This window comes from Zootermopsis nevadensis, unplaced genomic scaffold, assembly GCF_977971745.1.
Source record: "Zootermopsis nevadensis isolate Lab colony 2312 unplaced genomic scaffold, Znev_1.0 Znev_ptg000018l, whole genome shotgun sequence".
In the NCBI taxonomy this organism is placed as follows: domain Eukaryota; kingdom Metazoa; phylum Arthropoda; class Insecta; order Blattodea; family Termopsidae; genus Zootermopsis; species Zootermopsis nevadensis.
In genome coordinates, this window is record NW_028259150.1 from 7,223,714 (window position 1) to 7,245,621 (window position 21,908).

Consider the following 21,908-nt stretch of genomic DNA (forward strand, 5'->3'; position numbering starts at 1 on the left):
CTGCTTTATTGGGTCAAAGTGTTCTAGTCCTGATGTGTCCCAATTAACCGGAATCCACTGTATATGAATTAAATTTGGTGTGATGAACTGTTACAAATTACCTAATAGTTATACTTGGAACATTCTTTTTTGTGGAACTTATGAATAGGACAGTGATACAAAATTTTGAGTTTACATTAATAATATATCAAATATTGATTTGGCCTCTCAATTGCTTTACTTGCTGTTTTATGTTGTAATTTTGTAATAGTTCATATTTCTGACCTGTTTACCTTCAGGAAAGTACCCCTGGTACCCAGTGGATAGGATGCTAGGTGAAGTTCATGCAGGTGTGAACAGTAGCAGATCTGGTCTTGACATAAAAAGAACAATTCTCATACCCCCTTCTGGGAATCAAATACTGGGTATGTAACCCATACTCATTCACTTTACTGACCAAATATCATGGCTCTTTGGTAACCATACCAGTCTGTGAAAGTATTTACTGGCCACCCACATGGTTATATCACAAGGAGTTACAGAGTGTGGTAAGTAAAGTGGAACCTCATGACAGAGTGACTAGAAATGAGTGAAGGAGAAAACTGCCTGAAATATAACCATTCAGACAGCCATTGTGTTCATATAACCTCAACCTTGAAAGTTTCACTATCCATCTGTCCTTAAAATCCTAGTCAAATTGATGGAATAAATGGAATGAGAGAAAATGAGAAATCATATTTCAGTGCACATTTTACAGCAAAAATCTACTGCTTCGAATTCAGGACTTATTGTCGTTTTCTTAGCAAAGACATTCACTTCATACAATCTTCGCAAGGAAAATCGACAGGATGCGAATTTCGTATCGATTCTCGAATGTTAATTCCGGTAGCCAGCAAGAGGCACTTGGAGTGTCTGTGGCATCGTAGTGCGCTGTTGACTGTGTAGCTGATGGGTTGTGTGGATGTTGGTAGTGTGGCTGACACGTTGACTTTCTGAACCTTGGTAAGTGGGCGTGAGAGAATCGGAACAAGTTTATTACTATTGCCTAGATGCTAAGTTGAACGGTAGTTTTTCAGGTCGAGTATAAATGAACATTATGCAATTTCTGAAAATTGTTGGGTTCGGACCTCAGTTCGAATAGCTCCTAGTACATTTAATTTACTGTAGCCCGTAGGATTTGAGGTTTTCAGAGCCGTGAGTCTGAAGATTGCAGTCTTCTGGGTTATTGCGCCGTGTAGACTGGTAGATTTCTACCACCAGACTACACGGAGCAATAACCCAGAAGACTGCAATCTTTTTTACTGTAGCCTGATTTTCTATACTTCGCACAATGCTATGCTATATGAGCATTTTTCTTTTATTGGCTTCTTGAAGGTGTTTCAACTGCAGGGATTATGTACCATCAAATTCGCCTGGAAAATGTATACGAATGGTTGTCTGGAAAGATTCAGGGTGAGACTTTATACCTCAGTGACTATGTGTAGGCCTTAAGCGAGATTTCAGATCTTGCGGCTAGTAAGTTTGAAGAGGCTGTCTTCATGGCCTGTCGTACTTCCGAGTATCCGTACAACCGTTACAAACAAGTCTAACATAAGGTAATTGGGGATTAGATTGTGGTTACATTAAGATTAGGAACGAGGTGGTTGCGGCATATTTGAAGGCGCTGTCGCGGCAGTTGCCATGAGAAAACTATTAATTCGAATTGGGCGTCTTCAGAATACAAGCCTAGAGCCAAATCAACCTATTCGTGATTAGTTTGTTAAGTGACAGCTCGTGGATTGAGTGTATGGTGGGGCTGGAAGAGCACATTGATTCGTGTATACCTTTGCCCGAGTACATCGAATGTTCTCCTTAGCTTTGATCCGGGCTAAACATGTGCAAGGGAGAACAGAAAAACAAACTGAATTTCCATTTAACACTTTATTTTTACAGACAGGCCTGCCTGAGGGGTGGGCTAGCTGTCTATTGCCCTGGGCGCCGAGCTGAATGGCGGCGCTAAACCGACTTAAATGTTCAGAGAAAAATTAATACCGCTTTTAACCAAGGAAGCAAAATGTGAATACCGCGATGCTCTATGTGTGTGTGTGGGGGGGGGGGGGGGGGGGGGATTGTGCGTGGAGTTGTGAGATGGCAATGTTGAAGTATAATTTTCGACTCTAAATAGCTAATGATATACCGATTAGCGACAATTTTTTCATCGTACAGTAATGTTATAAGAATATTTGTTTTGGTGATAAGCAACAGCTCTTAACATTTTTATTCAGTACCGTAGCTTTAACTCTTAGATAAGTTACGTGTCGTACCGGTGTAGAATTTGCCTCTTTTATACGTGAAATCACTTATAACAACTCAAAAAACGCTCATCTTCATTCGCACATTGCCGTGAAAACCTAAAATCCTGCATTTCAGGTAAATTCACAAGATGGTGACACTTACAGATCTGAAGAATGAAGAAGTTTCCCTGTTCTGTGCCAATTACGGCGACGTTTTTAACTGTCAAATACTGCACACGATCGCATACCAGGCAGAGATGTCTGTGGGTTCTGGCGTGAAAATGGACATGATAAGTTCCGTGGCATTGTTGCACTCCATAATGGCACTGCACTTTGAACATAAAAAAAAATTTGCTGCTATTTGGCTATATTTAATAAGGCCCGTCTTATGTACAGTTGCTACAATTTTACTCTTTTAAATACAGTGCTTAAACGAAAACGAAAACTTGTGTTGAAACTTAAGTCTTTGTGGGATAAGTTTAGTGAAAAGAAAAAGGACTTGTTTTTACAGTTTGACGTACTTAGTAGACACATTTGTTCCATAAAGAAAGAATAAACACAGAACGTGACTCATTCTTTCAAGGGCAACGAGTGTTCTAGTGGCGAATGCCAACTGTCCCAGTCAAATGAAACAGCAGTGACCTTCGTATTCTTCCGGTTTACCTTCGTTATATAAAGGGAAACGACGAGACCACGCACATTTCATTAATATATAGCTCTTATTGAATTGTTGTCTTGTGGTTGATGAAATGATATGAAGGGTTCTTGATAAGACATTATTTTTAAGCCCTTGTCGGGCAGTTGCAACTGTTCAGGTCACCTGATATGTTCTCAGCCGAGGAGTCTTGACCATACAATATCCATTTTTCTTTAATTTACAGAACATATATCAATAAGTGACTGATATTTATAATAAAAATCCAGCGTGTTTTCTTGGAAGCAGAGACCAAATTGGTAGCCTGTTTTCTCTGATTTGTTAAGGAACGAAGGTAGACTAAAGGGATCACGTTCGTGTCTGTGCGTGCGTACGCACGCGGGCTCCTATTATATTTTTAACCAGTTGACCGATCTTTAAGAAACTTGGTATAAATGTTCTACCATTGGAGGTCATCCAGTTCTTGTGCTATTTAATATTCTATACTTGGTAATGACAACGTAGCGGGTGTACAAACGTGTGATAATACAGGGTGAGTGTGTCTGTTAGTTGTTTTAATTAATATAGCGTCATTTAATAACCAGTTACAAATCGTTCGGCTATCCGAATGTTTGTTCGGGTCTGACTGTCAGCTGTAACTATAGTTCTTCTATCGATGTTGAATTTTGCTTCGTGTCTTGACTCGGTAGAAGCAGTTCCATTTCTTCTTGATGCAAAGGAAACGCGAGAAAGACGAAACAACCAAGGCAGTGCTTTCCAGCTTATCTTGGTCCTCGTGCGGACTATTGTATCCGCCGATAATTTTAAAATTGTGAGGTAAGAGTAAATTTGTCTTTGTGCTTGAGCATCACGTAATTAAGGTACAGGGAGGAGTGGAAACAAAGCTCCGCAGTCTAAATCTCGAAACTACTGAAGAAGGAAATGTGTTGTCGACTTCGATCTTCGGTCACTCTACCCCAGATATTCATTGCACAGGCAGCCGAGTGGGTCAGAAAGCAAGTCTCTGCAAAACGCTCCCATCTTTAGAAATTTAGCACGTCGCAAGTCGTAATTATTCTACGCATACAATGCTGAAGAAACTTAAAAGGCACGTTGATACTTCCCGGGCATACCGATCCACGTGATTATGATGTTATCCGTCGAGGTTAAATTGTTGACACTCTGGTCGTTTACAAAACTCGAATATGAGATTTCAGGTTCTCTCGGCGGCGAGTATAAAAATTACTCTTCTGGGGTGTTTCGCTGTGCAATCTGGTAGTTTACAGATATTTCAGAGGTGATCATTAGACATGACGAAAGGGTCACATGTCGCTGAATCCTGTGTACTAAAATACTTGGACAGGAGGGGGTGAATTCAGATTACCGAAATGCCTAGAAAATCGAAAATTGTCTGTCACGTGGTGTGACACAAACTCTGGCTTGGATTATTGATGGCTATATTGATCCGTAGATACAGAATACGAAGGTCAGGAATGGAGGAGACTTTGTGGAAGTAGGGAAAGACTTCTTTATTTTTATGTACCGTAAACAGGGGTGGGTAAATTACGACCTGCGAAAAAGATCTGAACTTCTCTGTTGATATGTTGGATGCAAGTGACAAAATCTGCTACTGCGACAGCTTTAGTTTCATAATGTAGGGCAGTGTTTTTCAGCCGGGTTGACTGACGATAAGGGGTCCGCGGTACTAGAAAGGTTGATAGGGGAGGGGGTCCGCGGAACCAAAAATATCGATAAAAGTTGAAAGAGGATTTGTGGGTTGCTTTTACAACGGAGGTGGCTTACTGACTTCTCATAAAGTCTCCATCTGGATGTCGACAGGGCTGCTATTTCGTTTGTAATCTATTTGTTATTGTTAATATTTTTATCCTATTACTATAACGATTCCTCTTATGGTGCAGGTTAGTATAGCATTAAAGCTCCCAGTCTTGTATTAGTGAGGAAACGCCATATATAACACATCGAAATAATGTTTCATATTTCACAACTGTGTCATTTCCCCCTCGGGAAACCAGGATAGACGACGCCCATGTCTTTCCCTTTTGTGTATGGGTGTGGCGCCTTACTGGCGTTTAAAGGGGTGCCAAAGTGTAACTGTGTCAGTTAATAAGTCTTTTGTTTATCACAAAAACAGGCCAAAGTTAGCTTTTTCATGTTGGAATTAAATATTTCTAACTCAGGAATAAAAAAAGAACTCGCGCCCCTCGTAATTCTTTTATGCCAGCCGTTTCAGTTCTCGAATTACGTGTGACGTGCGGCTCCAAATATCCCAGTTTTAATAAATTTTCTGTTTCAAATAGATATAAAATGACCACTTTTATCAGATGGAAACGTGTTTCAGTTAACTTGACATTCGTGTGTGCTTCTTTGTGTCCGTGTGCAAGAGAACACATCTCCGCTCTATATTCAGTGTAAAATAGAGCAGCACTTCTCAAATGCGGTCACTAACGATTTTATAAATAATACAGTTGACAATTGGATATAATATATTTAATAATGTGTTATCGCATATTGTTGCGGCCTTCGAATGTCAGTTATCTCCATACCTAACTTCTTGCGTTGAAAACCTAACTCCCTGATAGCAGAACCCGTAGGACCAACACCAAAGCCTCGTTGCAACAAAGCTTTTAATTGCAGATGTGGCCATTGAATTGCCTGCCTCTTATGTAACCCGAAGGTTAATTGTTTTTTACACAACATTAAATACGCTCTGGGGTAACGCAGTTACAGTTCTTGTAGATCTACACATTTTGGAATTTCCATGTCAAAAATTGAATATGGTCGCAGCAAATGTTTCTTGTTCATGTAAGCTGTCACGGGTTTTCACGTTGGGAAATTAAATTATCTTTGTAATTACTCATTTGTTTACTCGTAGCTTGTAAACGACTGATTCAGTTTCAACCAAACTTTGTCCCTTGATAATTTTTGAACTCATTAAGCTAATGGGTATAGAAAGTCTCTAGTGCCATTGTGTGGCGACAGTTTCTGAGTCACTAGTGTATGTAAGGGACGTCTAAATGAGGTGGCTCAAGCGTTCTTCTTTAGTTGTAAATGCGAACAGTTGATGGGGTGGCGGTATTTGTTTAAATTATTTTCTTATAAGTTATGTGTGTTGTGATCCGGGAATACGTTTCGTGGTCAGAAGGGTTTGCCGGTCAAAGTAGTTTCTATAACACTCTCCCCGCCCCCCAAAAAACAACAACATGGAACTGAATTTCGGCTGGGTTGTATTCGCGTAAGGAGGACATTGTGTTTAAAACGAAACTCACGCGAGGATAATGATAGCAATAGTCTGGTCCAATTACAAATGTACATCTCGCGAAGGGCTGGATGCCTTTCTTCTACCTTTGCTTCTAATCAACGACTGTAAATGAGGACACCAGTGTAGAAACTTCTTTGAAATTAATTTTGCAGGTACGAAAATGAAGACCATGCGATTTTAATTATAAAACAATCTTTTGAAATTAGTACATGAAGATATTTCCCAGTTGTCGCCAAATTTTATATTGTTTACGTACAATACTTCCTTTGAGCTTTATGAGAATTTGCAATGGCTTTTATGTGTACGTGGGTGGGTGGGTGCGTGCGTGCGTGCGTGAGTGAGTGAGTGAGTGAGTGCCTGCCTGCCTGCCTGCCTGCCTGCGCAGACTCCTTGCTTCCAAGTCTGTTCAGACTCTCAGCTCGCAGACTTCCTGTCTACGGTACTGCACGTTCTGATGGTATAAATATCCTGTAGTTGAACACTAGAGCGTATGTGTGCAGCATTCACTGAGGCTAACTCACGGCATACTTAAGCGAAAAATTATTTCGTAGAAGGTCATTAAGTATTTGGTAAATAAAAAATTACTTAGAAGCAGCAGTCATTCCGTTTTCAGGTACTTTAATGCAATTTGTCTAAGAGGGCTGAGGAAAACCACCCAACTTTAGCTGGGCTTAGATTCAACCCAAGTATAGATATAACCTTTGGCAGACAGTTACTTTGACTTGTGGGCCAGCAATGTTTTTAAATGTCTGAAAGTTTAAAACACTGCAACTAAAAGTTTATGATTTACCTATTAGAACTGATTGAACATATTTGGTTGGTGTAAGAAATGTATAAAAGTAACATCATTAATAAGTACAGTAATTAATTACATTTAAAATTGTCCCTATGCTTTATCAGTCACAGTGCCATGAAGACACAGGAGAATTTATGTGTAGGTCCACACATTTGTAACTTATGCATTAGTTGTAGTGAGGGGGTGGCTTCATGCTATGGCTGCTGTCTTCCTGTGGAAGGAGTCTCCAGTACCTACTGGACATTAGGCTTAGTAGGCCCAAGAACTGATCTGGGAATTGCAAAAAGAAAAATACCTCCCTTTGCCAGGAATGTAATTCAGATGCTGTATCCTAAACTCAGCCCTCAAGTTCATGCATCAAGTTGAATCTGGAGTTGGCATCACTGGTCTTTCATATACCCACATGTTAGCGTAGTAAAATATTAAATACATGTGCTGGGTCCTGAAACCTTTTAATTTCTCAGCATCACATCATATGCATTTTGATTTTAATTATTTATTTGAAATTTCAGTACTTTGTTATAAAATTATGGTAGTTATCCCTATGATAAAGCATCAGTTTGTGAAGACATAGGAGGTGTGGATGTAGAACTCCACTCAATATTAATCTGTGTACTAGATGGAGGTGAATGGTGAGCTTCATGCTCTTGCACCTTATATTTGAAGGAAGCAGCATCCATTGTACTCCTCTATGGCCCCAGAGAGAAGAGAAAATCCCACTGCTGGCCTGTATTGATCCTTGTCATCCAGTCTTTTGGAAGCCAGCCATCCCAGAGTACAACACAGTAACAGCTGATAGCTGAAGAGTGGATACATTGTTTTCAAAGATCACATTTTACTTATTTCTGAAATAGATGCTTTACTATGGAGCTAACCTGTTTGGTTTAAAGTGGTAGAATGTGAGTGGTGTTACCTAGTCTGTAGAGCTGGTTAAATTTTAGTTCCTCTCTAAACTGGTCCATAGTTTTTGACCACCTACTTGGTATTAACCAAAGAATGTTCGTATGTGCCTGAAGTGCAATCACTCTTTTGCAAAGGTGGAAGCCAGGAAGGGTGAGGGGAGAGTAGATTGGTCACAGCATAATGTGATATAGAACAAACAGTACAAATTGTAAATTTTTTTATTATAGAAGTTTCTCCATTTTCTTACAATTTTCCCTCTTAAGTTCAATCATTTTCAGTATCTTTTTCTTGGCATCCTTAATATATTTTCTCTTAGAATCAGAGACTTTGTTTCATATCCATATAACACAATAAGTAAATTATAGTCATAGTTCTTATATTTAATCTTAATTTTTTAAGTAAGCCATGAGACAGTAACAAATTCTGAACTGAACTGTAGCAAGCATTTCAGAAAATCAAGTCTGCTCCTGATGTCATTACAAATATTATTTTGCTTTGTTGCTCTTACCACCGAGTAATTAATTATACTTACCCACATTGTCGAAGCATTTATTGGCAATATTTTACAGCAGTTATAATAACCATTTTCAGCTCCCATCAGCATCAAGTAAACAAGACACACTTGTGCTGCCCTGATACTTCAGAGGAAGATAGACCTCTGAGCTGTTGCTATGGCACAATATTATACAGTAAGTACAGTGTTATCTTTGCACATTGCTGGTAAAATGGCATCAAAAGATAGAGGCTATGCAAGAGTCAGAAATGTAAGTTTAAGTCCAAATTTATACATCTTAATAGAAAGATGTTGGCTGTGGTGTATTGTAGGCCCACATTGTCAGAAAGAGTATAAAGTTTAGTAGATGAAAATGACAGAATAAAATTTATAATGTATAGTTGGAAATGGGGAAAGAGGTAGTAAAATATTGTTATAAGAATAAATATTGTGTAGTTGAATAGCAGTGCTAGTAGAGCTCGTTATATCAAAGCTGTGGACTTCAAAAACCCAGTGATAGGCAGATTTAGTCTTTAGTTTTGAGAACTCAACTTAATAATTAATATGGTTAAGTTCAATATGCATGTTGACCACGTTTAGAAACCATACCCTTTTATTCAAATCCTTTGATGAATATGCTTGTCAGTTCTGTATCTTATCACCATGGCATGGTGTCTTCAGGTTGTGGATACAGAGGGCCGGTGCAAATATGTTCAATAATTATCATGATTAGCATCTTTCAAACCATCAGTATAGAAACATAGTCATTGCTAAATGTCTCACAGTGGCTCGGGCTTCGTTAGAGTACCCCTCTGTTCTATTTTTCTTTCTGGAAAAGAATACTGGTAATGAATATTGTGATTATTATTAATTAGATATGCTTGTTATATTTATTAAGAACATAAAGAGACTCCAGAAATAAGGTAAATTGCAAGAAATGTTACTAATCAAAGGATAACTACTTTGGTCAAGGAGCAGTGGATGTTAGCATGGGATTAGCAATGACTGTTTCTCTCTTTCAGCCCCGCCCCGCTGTAACACCTGCCTCTGGGTTCAGTGCAGGAAATGATGGTGTGGCACTCAGGGAGGCAATGAAAGGCTTTGGCACAGATGAACAAGCTATTATTGATATCCTTACAAAACGTTCAAACAACCAGCGTCAACAAATAGCCAAGTTCTTTACGGAGGAATATGGCCGAGTAAGTGACTACTTTTATTGTCCTTGATAATAGGCTTTTAAGGCTGATATGTAGTGTTGAGTCTTAGAACTGAGTTGATCAGTTTCACTCGTTCATAATTAGTTAACCTGAAGATTCATGGTAAGCTTCATAATTCTTAATTATGTATCAAGATGTGGTTCATCAAGCTTTCCATAACTGATTAGCTAGTTAAATTTGAAAGTCTTCTAGTGCTCGAGCAAGTTTATTAGTCCAGGTTCCAGTGTTAATGATTAATTTATGGAACATTAGAAATTTATTTTTTTGAAACTTGTACTAGTACATGGCTGTGCAACACCAGAAGTAGGAAATACTTTTATAATTTTCTTACTGTACATACTTGACTTGTCTTTTGTTTATGCTTATTGAAATTGGTTTTCTTTTGTGAGCCCACAGAATCAGGGAAACAGAAACAAACAAACAAATACTGATATTTTATATTTTCATATCACAGTTAGGGAGGTTGGAAAGATTTGTGAAGCAAAGAATACTATTGTATGATATTTTAGGTTCTCTCAGCAGTGAGTGTGAAGATGACAGCCTTCTGGGATGTTGTGCCATATACTCTCATAGAAGTTGACCATTGTTTCAGAGGTGCTTATTGCCTTCATTATCAGACCACATAGCACAAGATCCTAGAAGGCTGTCAACTGACTAAGAATTCCAGTTGTGGTGCTAGAGTCTTAATCATTTGGGTACAAAGGATGGAGACTGAGACAGTCTCCAGAATGTTGGACTTTATTCTGTGTTGATGTGGCTGATCACCTGAGAAGGCTTTATTTATTGTTTGGTTAATGTAAAAGTTTCACTTATATGAGTAAAATTGTTTTAAGAGCTCATTAGTCTAATTAAAATTAAGTAGATGCTTAGTCCCTGTTCCAAAAGTTCTAACTGTTGTTTGCTTTATTTCAAAGTGAATTCTGTCATTGTAAAGCATAAAGATTTCTATTGACAGATTTAAGTTACTCATGAACAAGCCTTCAGAAAGTTTGGATGAGAGCACTGGTAGAAATGAGTGTCATGGCTACCTTAACATTGGCCACAGTAAAACAAAATGTGGTATCAAGTCTTCCTTAATACTGGAATAGAAATGGTTAAGATGTTACATTGTGTTGTAGTTCACACATTGTTTTAATGTCAAAGTATTGTCTTGCAGGACTTGATTGAGGATTTGAAAAGTGAGTTAGGTGGGCATTTTGAAGATGTGATAGTCGCACTGGTCATTCCTCCGGGTGACTATTTGTGCAAACAGCTGCACAGGGCAATGGAAGGGATGGGAACTGATGAACACACGCTGATTGAGATTCTGTGCAGCAAGAGCAACAAGGAAGTGAAAGAAATTGTGGATGCCTATGAGAGATGTAAGTATCAACCCAGTCTGGTCCTTTCTTAGAGTTGCAGCAGTCTTTAGTTTCCATTGTGAACTATAATCAGGAGTGGTTTGTGCTTTATGAAACATTGCTGTAAGTATGCATGTCTATAAGAAGTTTTTGGAGAAGTGCAAAGATAGAATTAAAAGGTGGAAAATAAAATTAATAAAATACAGCCGTGACTGATTGCTTTTTACCTTACTTTAATGTATGCTATTAGGTAGGACCAAGGAAAAAGTGTGTGTGTGTGTCATGCTTTGTACTGAAGCAAAACTGTAAGGAGCAGAAATTTTTAGGTTAGGAAGTACTTTCCAGAAAAGAAAAGTGTATTTGCAAAATATTTATACAAAGCACCTAAGATGAGCTCTATTTGTATTTCTCATGCTTTTTCATGTTAATTGCAAAGTCAGACTGGAAACTGGCAAATTCCAAAACTAATTCTTTTCCAGTGCCTGTTTCAAAACTTTATATATTTGCTGTTAATATGTGGGATACAAATATGTCTTCTAACATGTGAGTTGCAGATAAAATGAAAGGGAACTAAAATGTATTTATATCCACTTTAACACATTAAAAGAAATTAAGTTGATATTAGGCGCATGGTTCTTCAATGTTCATAAAAATGCTTTTCTTCAAAACTGTATGTTAAAGAGATAATGGAGTAAAATGAAAATGCCTATTCTTACATGTCTTTTCCATGAATCTAAGGAAGCTGTTAATTTGAAATGCGTTCATAAGAAACTTCTTTGTTAAAGTGCATATGACAGAACACATCAAGAACAAAATGCTTTTTATTAATATTTCTTGGATTACCCATTGAATTTCAGCATGTATATGGTTCCTACAACTTACATTTACAAATACTGTATTTTTTCCTTCAACTTTTGTTCTTTCTCCTCTTGTTATTTTTTCCATTGTCTTATTCTTTCTGTTCCTATCATTTGGTAAAATTGTGGATATTTCTGTTGTTTAATTCTGAATTGAGGGCACAATTTTTAAAATAGTTGTGAAAAAAGTAGTTTTAAGTCATTTATATATATATATATATATATATGTGTGTGTGTGTGTGTGTGTGTATATATGTGTATTTGAGTGTGTGTGTGTGTCATACTTATTTATACATGTTACATGTAAAGGCTAGAGATAGTCAAACCAGCTTTGGGTCTTGGAGGCCCAGTTCTTGTTGGTACAGAAGAAGAATAAGACATATTATTATTGCATGTATCATTTGTGACTGTTGCAGTGTATGATCGCCCATTGGCAGAGCATATGTGCAGTGAAACATCTGGAGACTTCCGACGCCTCCTGACTCTTATTGTTACTGTAAGTTAAATGTTTCAAATCTACGAACACGCTGTAACAAATTACTGGTGAATTGTGCACACATTTAAGCTATCAAATTAAAGCTTTGTTTTCATGTGATGTACATATTCATCATACATGTATGTGATATTATTGTAATTGTTTTGAAATTCAAAGATGAAAGTTTAATGACCATAAAGCAGCTACCATCCCTGGTGGTGGTGATGACATATATATGGGTCACATTCTAGTAGCACATAAATATCTTTCATCTTGCTGACTGACTCATATTTATGTTATGACCCGTTAAGGTATTGTGACATTAAACATGTTATTAACATGCACCTCTAATTTTCTGTGCTGATGAGTACACTTTTTCATGGATCACTTGTTTCATTGCCTAGTTTTCAAACAATATAACTTAGTGTTAGAATGGTTACAGCTGTTTGCATGTACATAATTGAGCTTGAGAACACTGCATGAAATCAAAAGGACAGTGGCTATTTCCTAGTAGACTTTCAGTTTCATCTTGCCCCTAGGGAGTGCGGAATGATTATGCTGTGGATCCTGGCAGAGCTAAAGAATCAGCAGAACAGTTACATGCAGCAGGTACTCTCACTTGTCACTATGAGTGATAGTGTAGTAAAAGCCCTACTGAAGGTGAAATCTTTTCTGCCAAGAGTTCAGTAGATTTATCACACTACAGCTTTCTTGATATCCTGGTTGTATGAAAGTTAAGTTTACTTTTAAAATGGGAGAGGGTAGTGTTTTGCTTTTGTTTCTGGGTATGTGATTGAATAGTCCTCATGTGCATATTCTAATGCAATTATACAAAAAATATTGTGAGTATTTAAAGTTTTAGATTTTTTTAGCATGAATGGAGTGTTATTAAAATATGTTATAAAGGAAATAATATTTATAAATAGTACTCACAAAATGAGTTTAGGTTTCTTACAGTGGTGAATATGTCAGTGTTGGTATTCTGGGTTGTAATGCCATTTGGACTTAAGGCAAATATATGCCTCCATCTTCATTGCTGAATTCAGTCCCGAAGATGGACTGGATACAAAGGATATAGATTGAGAGGAAACAAATACAAAATGTCTGTTTAAGAATAACTGAAATCTGATGTTTAAGATATGGATGAGAGGAAGATATTAAAATCGATATGAGTGAAAAAGATGCTGGTGAAGAGGTTTGAATTTATAAAATGTTAATATCTATATTTTTACTAATCTTCATACAGAAGAATAAATGTACATAAGGCCATATTTAAAGTATGGCTTACAGATTGAAATTTCCCCTGAAATGTCTGATATGGTTTGAATCTGTACAATAAAACCAATTATTATTTTATGCATTGCTCAAAACATTTTCTTCAAAAACAAATTTCTTGACATGAATTTGAGTTGACTTTTGGTGCAAGGATTTACCTTCAGTAGCACTTTCACCTCTGATTATGCATGTTGGTGGAATAAATTGGATAGAAGGTGAGGCTTTGCTTGTGGATGCAGTTTCTTTAGAGCTTAGTTATTCCAAATCTTGTGGTGGCGTCTTTTGACTTCAGCATCAGTGGTAAGCATGTATTAACACCTTATGGTTACACTATTTCCTGTAGTTTTAAAGGAAGAAATATTCTCATTCTATCTACAAATAAAATAGATGTTTGTGCTCATTACCAGCAGTGATAAAATATTGTGAACAGGTCAGAAGTTGCTGATGAAAAAAATTAGTCAATCCCACAAACTGTGGATCCAATTTTATCAGCCCTAAAAGAATGTTATTTTAGACTCTAAGTTTATATTTTCTTGTGAAAATAAGGATAATTTTGTATTTATTCATGCATTGCATTAATCACACGTATATTGTGACCCTATGTGCACTATTGTGTTGAAAGAGGAAACTTTACAGAATGTTTTTAGCATATTTTTAAGTATAAATTTACATAATTACATAAATATTTGTTATTGTCTGTACACAAACCATTTGTTTCCTGCTCCTTATCTCGGAACTAGTGATACTCATACTTGCAGGAGAAACGGGATGAGAATCGCACACCCTCCTCTGAGTACGCCGTCACTATGGCCACTCAGCTCCATGAGTCAGGTAGGGAATGGTATAGTTCAGTCATTAATGAATCATTGTTCTGTTCTTACTCCCTGTGGTATAACAAGGATTCTCATTTATGAAGTAATGTTATTTTAATGTATACTGGAATTGGTATAACAATTAACAGTATTTAGTGTTTGTTTAGAATTTTCTCAGGTGAATGGAGGTTTGTTTATGAACCCTCAGATTGCATGATTTGTTTATTTTTCTAGAATTAAAGTTTAAGGACAATTGTGTGATATGCCTAGCTTGTGGGTAGCAGGAAAAGAACTGCACATACTATATAAACCAAAGCTGTTGACACAAGAAATGAGATGGAGAGCTACAAGTTATTGCCACTGGGAAATCATGTTTATAGTATGGACAGTGTTTGCTTCCTTATCTGCTACCCCTCTTATTCCCTTGCATTTCTTATAGTCCTCAGGTGCACAGATACATCCTGATTACAATTCTTAGATGTTACAAGGATGAGGGGTGATACCTTTGAAGTTTTATAATATGTGTGTGTGTGTATATATATATATATATATATATACCTTGATAATACTGTGAACAGTATATTTACTCTGAGAAAAGTAAACAACAATAATATAATGTATTGGTAATAAAAAGAAAGGTATACCTCCACTGCCCATGTGTTTTCATAGTGTGATCAAATAAGCATAGGGTTGATCTATTTTTTTGTATCTCATCTGTATCATCTGAAGGGTTGGCTGTATAAAGTGGAGTTTGTACATTGGGTCTGTCCCATTGTAGCAGACATCTTGAATATATGTCAATAAATGTGAATAGTTTTTAACGTAGGTAGTAAATTATGTAATATTCATTTCTGTGAATCCTGGATTATTGTGATGATGGTTAGGTTGGGTTTTAAACTCAAATTTTTCTTAAGTAACTTTCATTATCTTTAGATGAACATGATGTTTATAAAGTGAAATATATCAGGTAATTCATTTTGTACCTCAAGGAAAGTTCAGATATTTAATTAACTTGGCTGAACATTGTAACTGAATCATTAGTAATCCAATCCCAATTTTTATTTGGAATATCAATGTTTTGATGCTTAGCCCAGAATTGAGGTGTTTTAACTGAGGTATGTGACTTCCAGTAGTTTCCCCAAGTAAATTCTGGGATAATGTATATTAAAATAGTTCATGACCACTAACCTAGTCACTGAAACAATGTAATTAATTAAGCTAAGAATCGTTAACTTGTTCACAGAGAAGTGTGTACCCATGTCTGATTGCTCATAAGGTAAAGATTTTACTGAACTGCACTACTTATTGTCCCAAATGCACAATGTAATGAATTAATATTAATTTGTTTAACAAAGTAGAAAATTAAATTACGTAATTGTCCAATGTTGCTTGTTCTTTAGGCGAGCTGAAAGTCGGAACAGATGAAGAGGTCTTCAATAGGATCATGGCTCATGAGAGCTTTCCTCAACTGAAGCTCATATTTGAAGAATATAAAAATGTATCTGGACGTACCATTGAACAAGCATTGGAAGCAGAATTGTCAGGAGAATTACTGGAAGCAATGTTGGCTATAGGTAATTCTGTATTTTTTAAGAGTTCAGTAAATTTATGTACTGTTGTTTCTAATCTTTTAGTTTGTAGCTTCAGTAATAATGTCTTGTTATAATTTGTTTCATCTTTTCTTCTTCCACCAGTGTTTGAATGTGTTGCCTGTTCCAAGTATCAGGAGATTAAATTGTCTTTCCATCAACTCTTCAGCCTTCAAATATATAGTTTTCTTATTCTTGCATTTGTTCTCCATATCTCCAATCTAATACAAGTTCACATTCTCAAGAGAGTAGTTTGTGGTTTGTTTTTCTTATTGTTTCATGGTGTAATGTGCCTTTTAAAGTTACCCCCAAAACAGTATATAACTTGTTTGCACTTTATTTTCTTTTTTAATTCTTTCTCATAACCCATATTTCACTTTCTAAACATAAACTTGGTTTAGATACACTTTTGTGCTGCCTTAGTATAATAGATATGTTTCCTCTATAATATTAAAAATAATTAATACTGACTTTGGATGATGATTTTAAAGTACATTTGCATTAATGATAAATTTTCTTGTTCTACATAATCATGCCTAACCTATTAGCATAGTTTGATGGCTTTTAAATATCACTGGATGAAAGTAAGAATTATTTGTTTGGAAAAAGGTGTGGTATACCAATAGGAAAGTTTCATGTTAATGTGGCATTTATTTTGAAACAATCAAATTTATTTACACAAATCTTTTGAGAGTAAGGTTTAAAATAACATATGTGTGTTAATTTAATGTGTTTGCAGTTGAGTGCGTTCAAAGTCCACCAGCTTTCTTTGCCAAGCGACTCCACAAGGCCATGGCAGGAGGAGGAACTGAGGATGTTGATCTCATTCGTATTATTGTGAGCCGCAGTGAGATTGACTTGGAAAGTATCAAGCAGGAATATGAGCGACTGTATGACAAGACTCTGGAGAGTGCTGTCAGGGTAGGTTGAATCGTGAAAGAATGTTCACTGCTTCATGAGTGGTTTAATACTTTCCTTTCAGTGAAGCAATTGAACTTATGAGGTAGGTGTTTACTAGATCTGCTCAGTCTAAATTCATTGACATTTTTGTATTATTTAATGATGACCTTTAAAATATGTAGGTATATGAATTATATTCAAAGATGTGTGAATAATGAATTTGGAAAGGGCGTGGAATGAACTGGGCAGGAATGTGTTAATGTTTATATTTATATGTTTTCTCCTGTGTTTCTAGAGTGAAACATCTGGAGACTACAAAAGGGCGCTGCTGTCATTGATTGGTGGTCCGTGAAGTAGCATGGAGAGTTGCAATTCCGGAATTCTGGTGAAACCCCAATGTACGATATGTCGTGTTTTAACTCATCGTTATTTTAATTGTAATTATTTCAGCATTAGGATTCATATATTCAGTGGGATATAATTCATTTGCAGAATAATGGAAGTGTTAAGCCACTTCCTGACAAGCATGTGTTCTGTACTGTCTTATTGTCAGTATTACCACTGACACGACAGTTTCATGTGAAGTTTTTAAAATGTGTTGACATTCAATATTACTATTTAGACTATAGTAGTAGATGGTTCTATCATATGGTCTAGGCATGATAGAAGGATGGCTTTAGTAATTTCTTTCATGTATTGTTGGAATAAAGTTGCATTTAAGGATCATGGTAAATTGAATTACAACTTTCCAGTATACTGATACTTAAAAGAAACCATCACTATCACCTCCTTCTCCTCCTGCTTTTTCTACCCCATCATCCTTCATTCTTCTTAATGTCATATGCATAAATAACCATTGCATGTTTCATCTTTCTATCTAATTTTTGGGTGTATGCAGATGAGAGAATTTGAACATAGGATAGATGAATTTTGTGAGGAGTGTGAGTAGATTGTTAGGGCAGTAAAATGAGAGAGGTTATGAGGGGTTAGATGTAGCTTGGAGGAAATACAGAATTTTAGGAAGGGAAAAGTGAAAAATGCAAGAGGAATGTGGGTAATATTAAAATGAATTTTAGTTAAATAGTTTATGATAATATGTAGTAAATTGAAATTGCTCAGGATCGAGTTCTAGTGGTAGGTTTTTGGTCCAGTGTCATTCAACCTCGGATTTCTAATAGGTCTATTATAATTTTGTTAATCATTCCAGATTTATGTTCCCACTAGTACAATTACATGCTGTATAAAGAGCATTGAGATGTTGATGGAATTTCTTACTAATAGTTTGAGAACAATACAAATATGTTTCTCATGGTTAACATACTGGTTATAGCTACAAGTTAGAATATACGTGTTGGAAGCAGTCCTTATGTGACTTGTACCACATAGAGTGTGCGTGCATGCGCATAAGGGATTTTTAATCACTTCCCCCTTCGAACACTTGCCCTTACAGGACGACAGGGATTTTTAAATAATTTTGTAAAAATTTAGTCTTCTGTGCATTTCTGTTGTGCTTTTATCTGCAAAGCTTATTAAGGTGGTCTTGTTTCTAGCCCCTGGGTTTATAGAGCATATTCTTCTGGTATTTTGGGGTTGGTGGGGGCACAGGCTGATGCCCCAGTCAATGGTTTTTTGGATGTCGTCGTTTTCGGAATCTTTTGGGCCACCTGGGCTTAGAGTGGCGATTCATCCATCTTGCTGGTCTGAAAATAAATACATCACATGACTCATCAAATTAACTGACACCATGGTAAAGATTTTCTTGAAAAGATAATACTCACCTGAACAAGAACTTCACTGCTTGTATGTGACCAAAAGGTTCATTACCGAGTTCAGAAAAAGTTCACCACTGTACGATATTTTCATATAGTTGATAAAAATTGTAATTCCCGAGGACTTGTGGACAGACGGATGTACGCTGCTAAGATCGCTTTAACACATTTTTATAGACAACAGTTTTGGACTGACACTTTTTTAAAATTTCTGTTAGATTTTATGGGAGAATGTTTTATTTTCTTAAATTGTTCTCTTGGCATCACTGAACAATTCATTTGAAGATGGCTGTCTTCTTCAAACTCGCCCCCGTGATTAACCTTAAGTCCTATTTAACAATTTGTTTATCTTTGATTCAAAATTAGGAGAAATCTGCCACACAAGTTCAGTTCTCAAGGAGTGTAGCCTAAAATGTACTTTGAAAGTTTCGTAGTAAACAAATTGACTGCACTGGTTGTTTAAGACTCCTAACAATACAATAAGAAATTCAATTCAAAACTTAAAATTGAAACTAAGCTAATCTGTTTCCATACAGTGGTAACCATGCTCCACACAAGATTCAGTGGTGTTTCCTTTGTGAATATTGAATTCGGAGGTTTGTGTGCGAATATGTGCCTTTGACGACAATTAGAAGTAAAGGGCAAGGAGGAGCTGGAAGGGCAGCAGATAAAGAACCGTACAATAAACATTCCACCGGCAGTACTTTGTAGCTTGCTGCCCCAGTTCTTGTCAGTAATGCCTTTAGTTTACACAGTATAAGCTTTTGTTTTCCTTCTGCCCACTAGTTAGTGACGTAAGTGAAACACAGTTTGCTCCCGAGTACTGTAAGTAATGGTCGATTTGGACAAAAATTAAAATCGCTCACAACTTTAAATGTCGACTCAAATACCAAATTTAATCGAAATATTCTCGTTGGTTTCAGATACAGAGTTACAGTCTCACATTTAGTGTCGTATTACGCACGTTTTACAGAGACCTGCTAACAGTGCTTCAATTATTTTTTAAATAACGCATACCGGAAGGACGTAGAAGAATGGTTCCTGAAGGTCCCGCAGAGTCGCCCTTTCGATCGCGTTGCCCTGTGTGTTGGCTGCTACCATGGTGATCGCTTGCAACAGCAGCAAAGGAGATGCCGCGCAGTCGCATCAGCCTGCCGAGAATACTGCAACTGCACTGCACGGTAGTAACCATCTTTAGAATTCAGTTACCTCTAAGTTTAGTAGTAGTGTTGATTTGTAACTGTCGTCCTTGCATATTTGAACCTTATCAGTTGAACTTATCGTTTCCAAATGATTTATTAACTTTTAGATATTTATGTTTTTCCTCCTTTCCTGAACATGGACGTAAGCACACGTATTTAATCTTCCCTGCGTTTGCTTCTAGACCAGCCTCTTTGTTATCGTTTAAGAGTGCTTTTGTTTTTCATTTGTGGCATACATTTTTTCCCAACAAATTTACATAAACTGCGTAGATCAGAAACTGATGTGCGTATTCGGTTTTGGTCTCAAATGATTTTCTTCGGCCTTATTGGTGATAAAGCGTCCTCTGTTTCAGACTTTTCTGAATACGAAATGCGTCAGACAACGTAACACACAAAACATACTGCATGCTCACCACGAGCAGGATTTGAACACGAGATCCTAATTATTTAGCGCCCCAAGATTGTAGAAGCTCTAAACCTCTACACAAAAAAGAATTTAGAAAATCAATGCTTTTATTTTTTTACCACGGTGATTTACATTTTTATTAATAAAATTGTAAACGGATAACACGGAGTGTCGAGAAATGTCAGGATAACTTTTTATACGGCTAATCTATTAACAAACACTTGGGCGGTGTTCTTGAACAACAAATCCCTTTCATACCATGGAAAGTGTTAACTGTTCATTAAGTATTATCATGAACTGTGGAAGATTAGGCTTAATTGCCTGTTCCTAAACACTTCAGATGCAGGTGGTCTATATTAAATCCGGCTAATACGAGAGTTTTGAATAATAAAAATTCCCCTCCCCTCGGATAAGCTACCGCTCTGACTATTTTATAATTATTTACGAACTTCCTTGTTTTTAGTGCCGTGTTTCTTACACTGGTGCCTTAGGCTTAACAGTAACAGACCCGGTGAGGTGGGGGGGGGGGCTGCATAATAATAATAATTCAATTCAATTCAATTCTTTATTATTTGTGTGCTGTATCAACAGCCTGATGGCCAATTACAGATACAGCACAGAGATAAACTCACAAACACAATAAAACATAAAAGGTAAAACAAGCAATATATAAAATACATTGATACGGAAAAAATAAATACACAAAAAATTACTACTAACTATATTAGGATATTTGTAAAAATAACATGAATCAATTAAGTAAATTATACTATTATAAAATGTGAAGAAGTGTGACAATTTTCGTCTCGAATAATAATAATAATAATAATAATAATAATCATGGGCGCTACAACCCAGGGCGAGTCTTGGCCTGCTCAAGACAACGCCTTCATCGGGAACGGTCGAGGGCGAAGTTTTTCCAGTTTCGGACGTTGTAGAAATCTTTTTCAAGCCAATCAAACCATCGCAACTTGGGTCTTCGTCATTCATTCTGAGCACGTCCTAGCCACTTCATTCTAGAAATTTTAACTTTTTTTATTTCAAAGTCTTTATGTAAGTTGTACAGCTCGTGATTATGTTTGTTCCTCGATATACCATTATCTTGAATGGCGCCATAGATCTTTCTTAATACATTTCTTTAAAATGTGTTTAAGGCTTTATTTTTTGTAAGACGCTGATATATTACTTTTAATTAAGATACGGCCGCTTCCTTAAGTATCTATTTCAATTCATCATTTATTAATCACCCTGTCATCCGACGCTATGTACCCTGAGCTACTGACAACGTAAATAAATGAACCATAAACAAGCAAATAAATAAATAAATAAATAATAAACAAATCCTCTGATCGAGATTCCTTAAAATGGGGAATTTATTGACCAGTTGAACGAATATTAGTGTCCTACAAGGGACTGCCCCATGGAACTGGCAAAAATTTTAACAGATTAAATTTGATATCAATGTCATGGGAATCAGATGCAGTGATTGTGATGTTGTAAGAGAGTGGTATCTTATCTTTGTCTGTATGCAACTGGATGTGTTTGAAATTTCGCGTAATTAATTTCCTTATCTCCTAATTAAATACCAGCCGTGCTAACCAGTTTTCGAACTCATAATTAAAACAACATTCTGTTATCATGGCTACTGCTTCCGATGATAAGCTAAAATTTGTGTGAGTTGTTTGACTTTCTTCTAGCGTAGTTTCGT

The 21,908-nt window shown here is 36.5% G+C and overlaps 1 protein-coding gene and 1 long non-coding RNA gene across 9 annotated transcripts; one reads left to right on the forward strand and one right to left on the reverse strand.

Moving 5' to 3' along the window:
* The first annotated feature begins 861 nt into the window (after positions 1-861).
* AnxB10 (Annexin B10) lies at positions 862-17,547 on the forward strand. Of its 8 annotated transcripts, XM_087351280.1 has the most exons (10): positions 898-981; positions 3,597-3,723; positions 8,457-8,554; positions 9,381-9,557; positions 10,732-10,936; positions 12,189-12,268; positions 14,281-14,353; positions 15,735-15,908; positions 16,663-16,844; positions 17,119-17,547. In XM_087351280.1, exons 3-10 carry the CDS (start codon positions 8,537-8,539, stop codon positions 17,173-17,175), a joined length of 966 nt encoding a protein of 321 aa, XP_087207406.1. In that variant the 5' UTR covers positions 898-981; positions 3,597-3,723; positions 8,457-8,536; the 3' UTR covers positions 17,176-17,547. The 8 variants fall into 8 exon arrangements, with proteins under 8 accessions (XP_021926149.1, XP_021926141.1, XP_087207406.1 ...); XM_022070457.2 differs by lacking the exons at positions 3,597-3,723; positions 14,281-14,353 and adding an exon at positions 12,787-12,856 and having other exon boundaries at positions 862-981; XM_022070449.2 differs by lacking the exon at positions 3,597-3,723 and having other exon boundaries at positions 862-981.
* A 465-nt stretch (positions 17,548-18,012) lies between these two features.
* On the reverse strand, positions 18,013-20,086 carry LOC147873433 (uncharacterized). The gene is made up of 2 exons (XR_015535768.1): positions 19,610-20,086; positions 18,013-18,523 (listed from the first exon to the last, which is right to left on the reverse strand). It is a non-coding gene; the product is annotated as an uncharacterized LOC147873433 (long non-coding RNA).
* Between the last annotated feature and the right edge of the window lie 1,822 nt (positions 20,087-21,908).

Coding starts and splice junctions, on each gene's coding strand:
- AnxB10 (XM_087351279.1), top strand. CDS start 9,348: ATGGGATTAGCAATGACTGTTTCTCTCTTTCAGCCCCGCCCCGCTGTA. Junction 9,558..10,731: donor TTACGGAGGAATATGGCCGA/GTAAGTGACTAC, acceptor ATTGTCTTGCAG/GACTTGATTGAGGATTTGAA. Junction 16,845..17,118: donor CTCTGGAGAGTGCTGTCAGG/GTAGGTTGAATC, acceptor CTGTGTTTCTAG/AGTGAAACATCTGGAGACTA.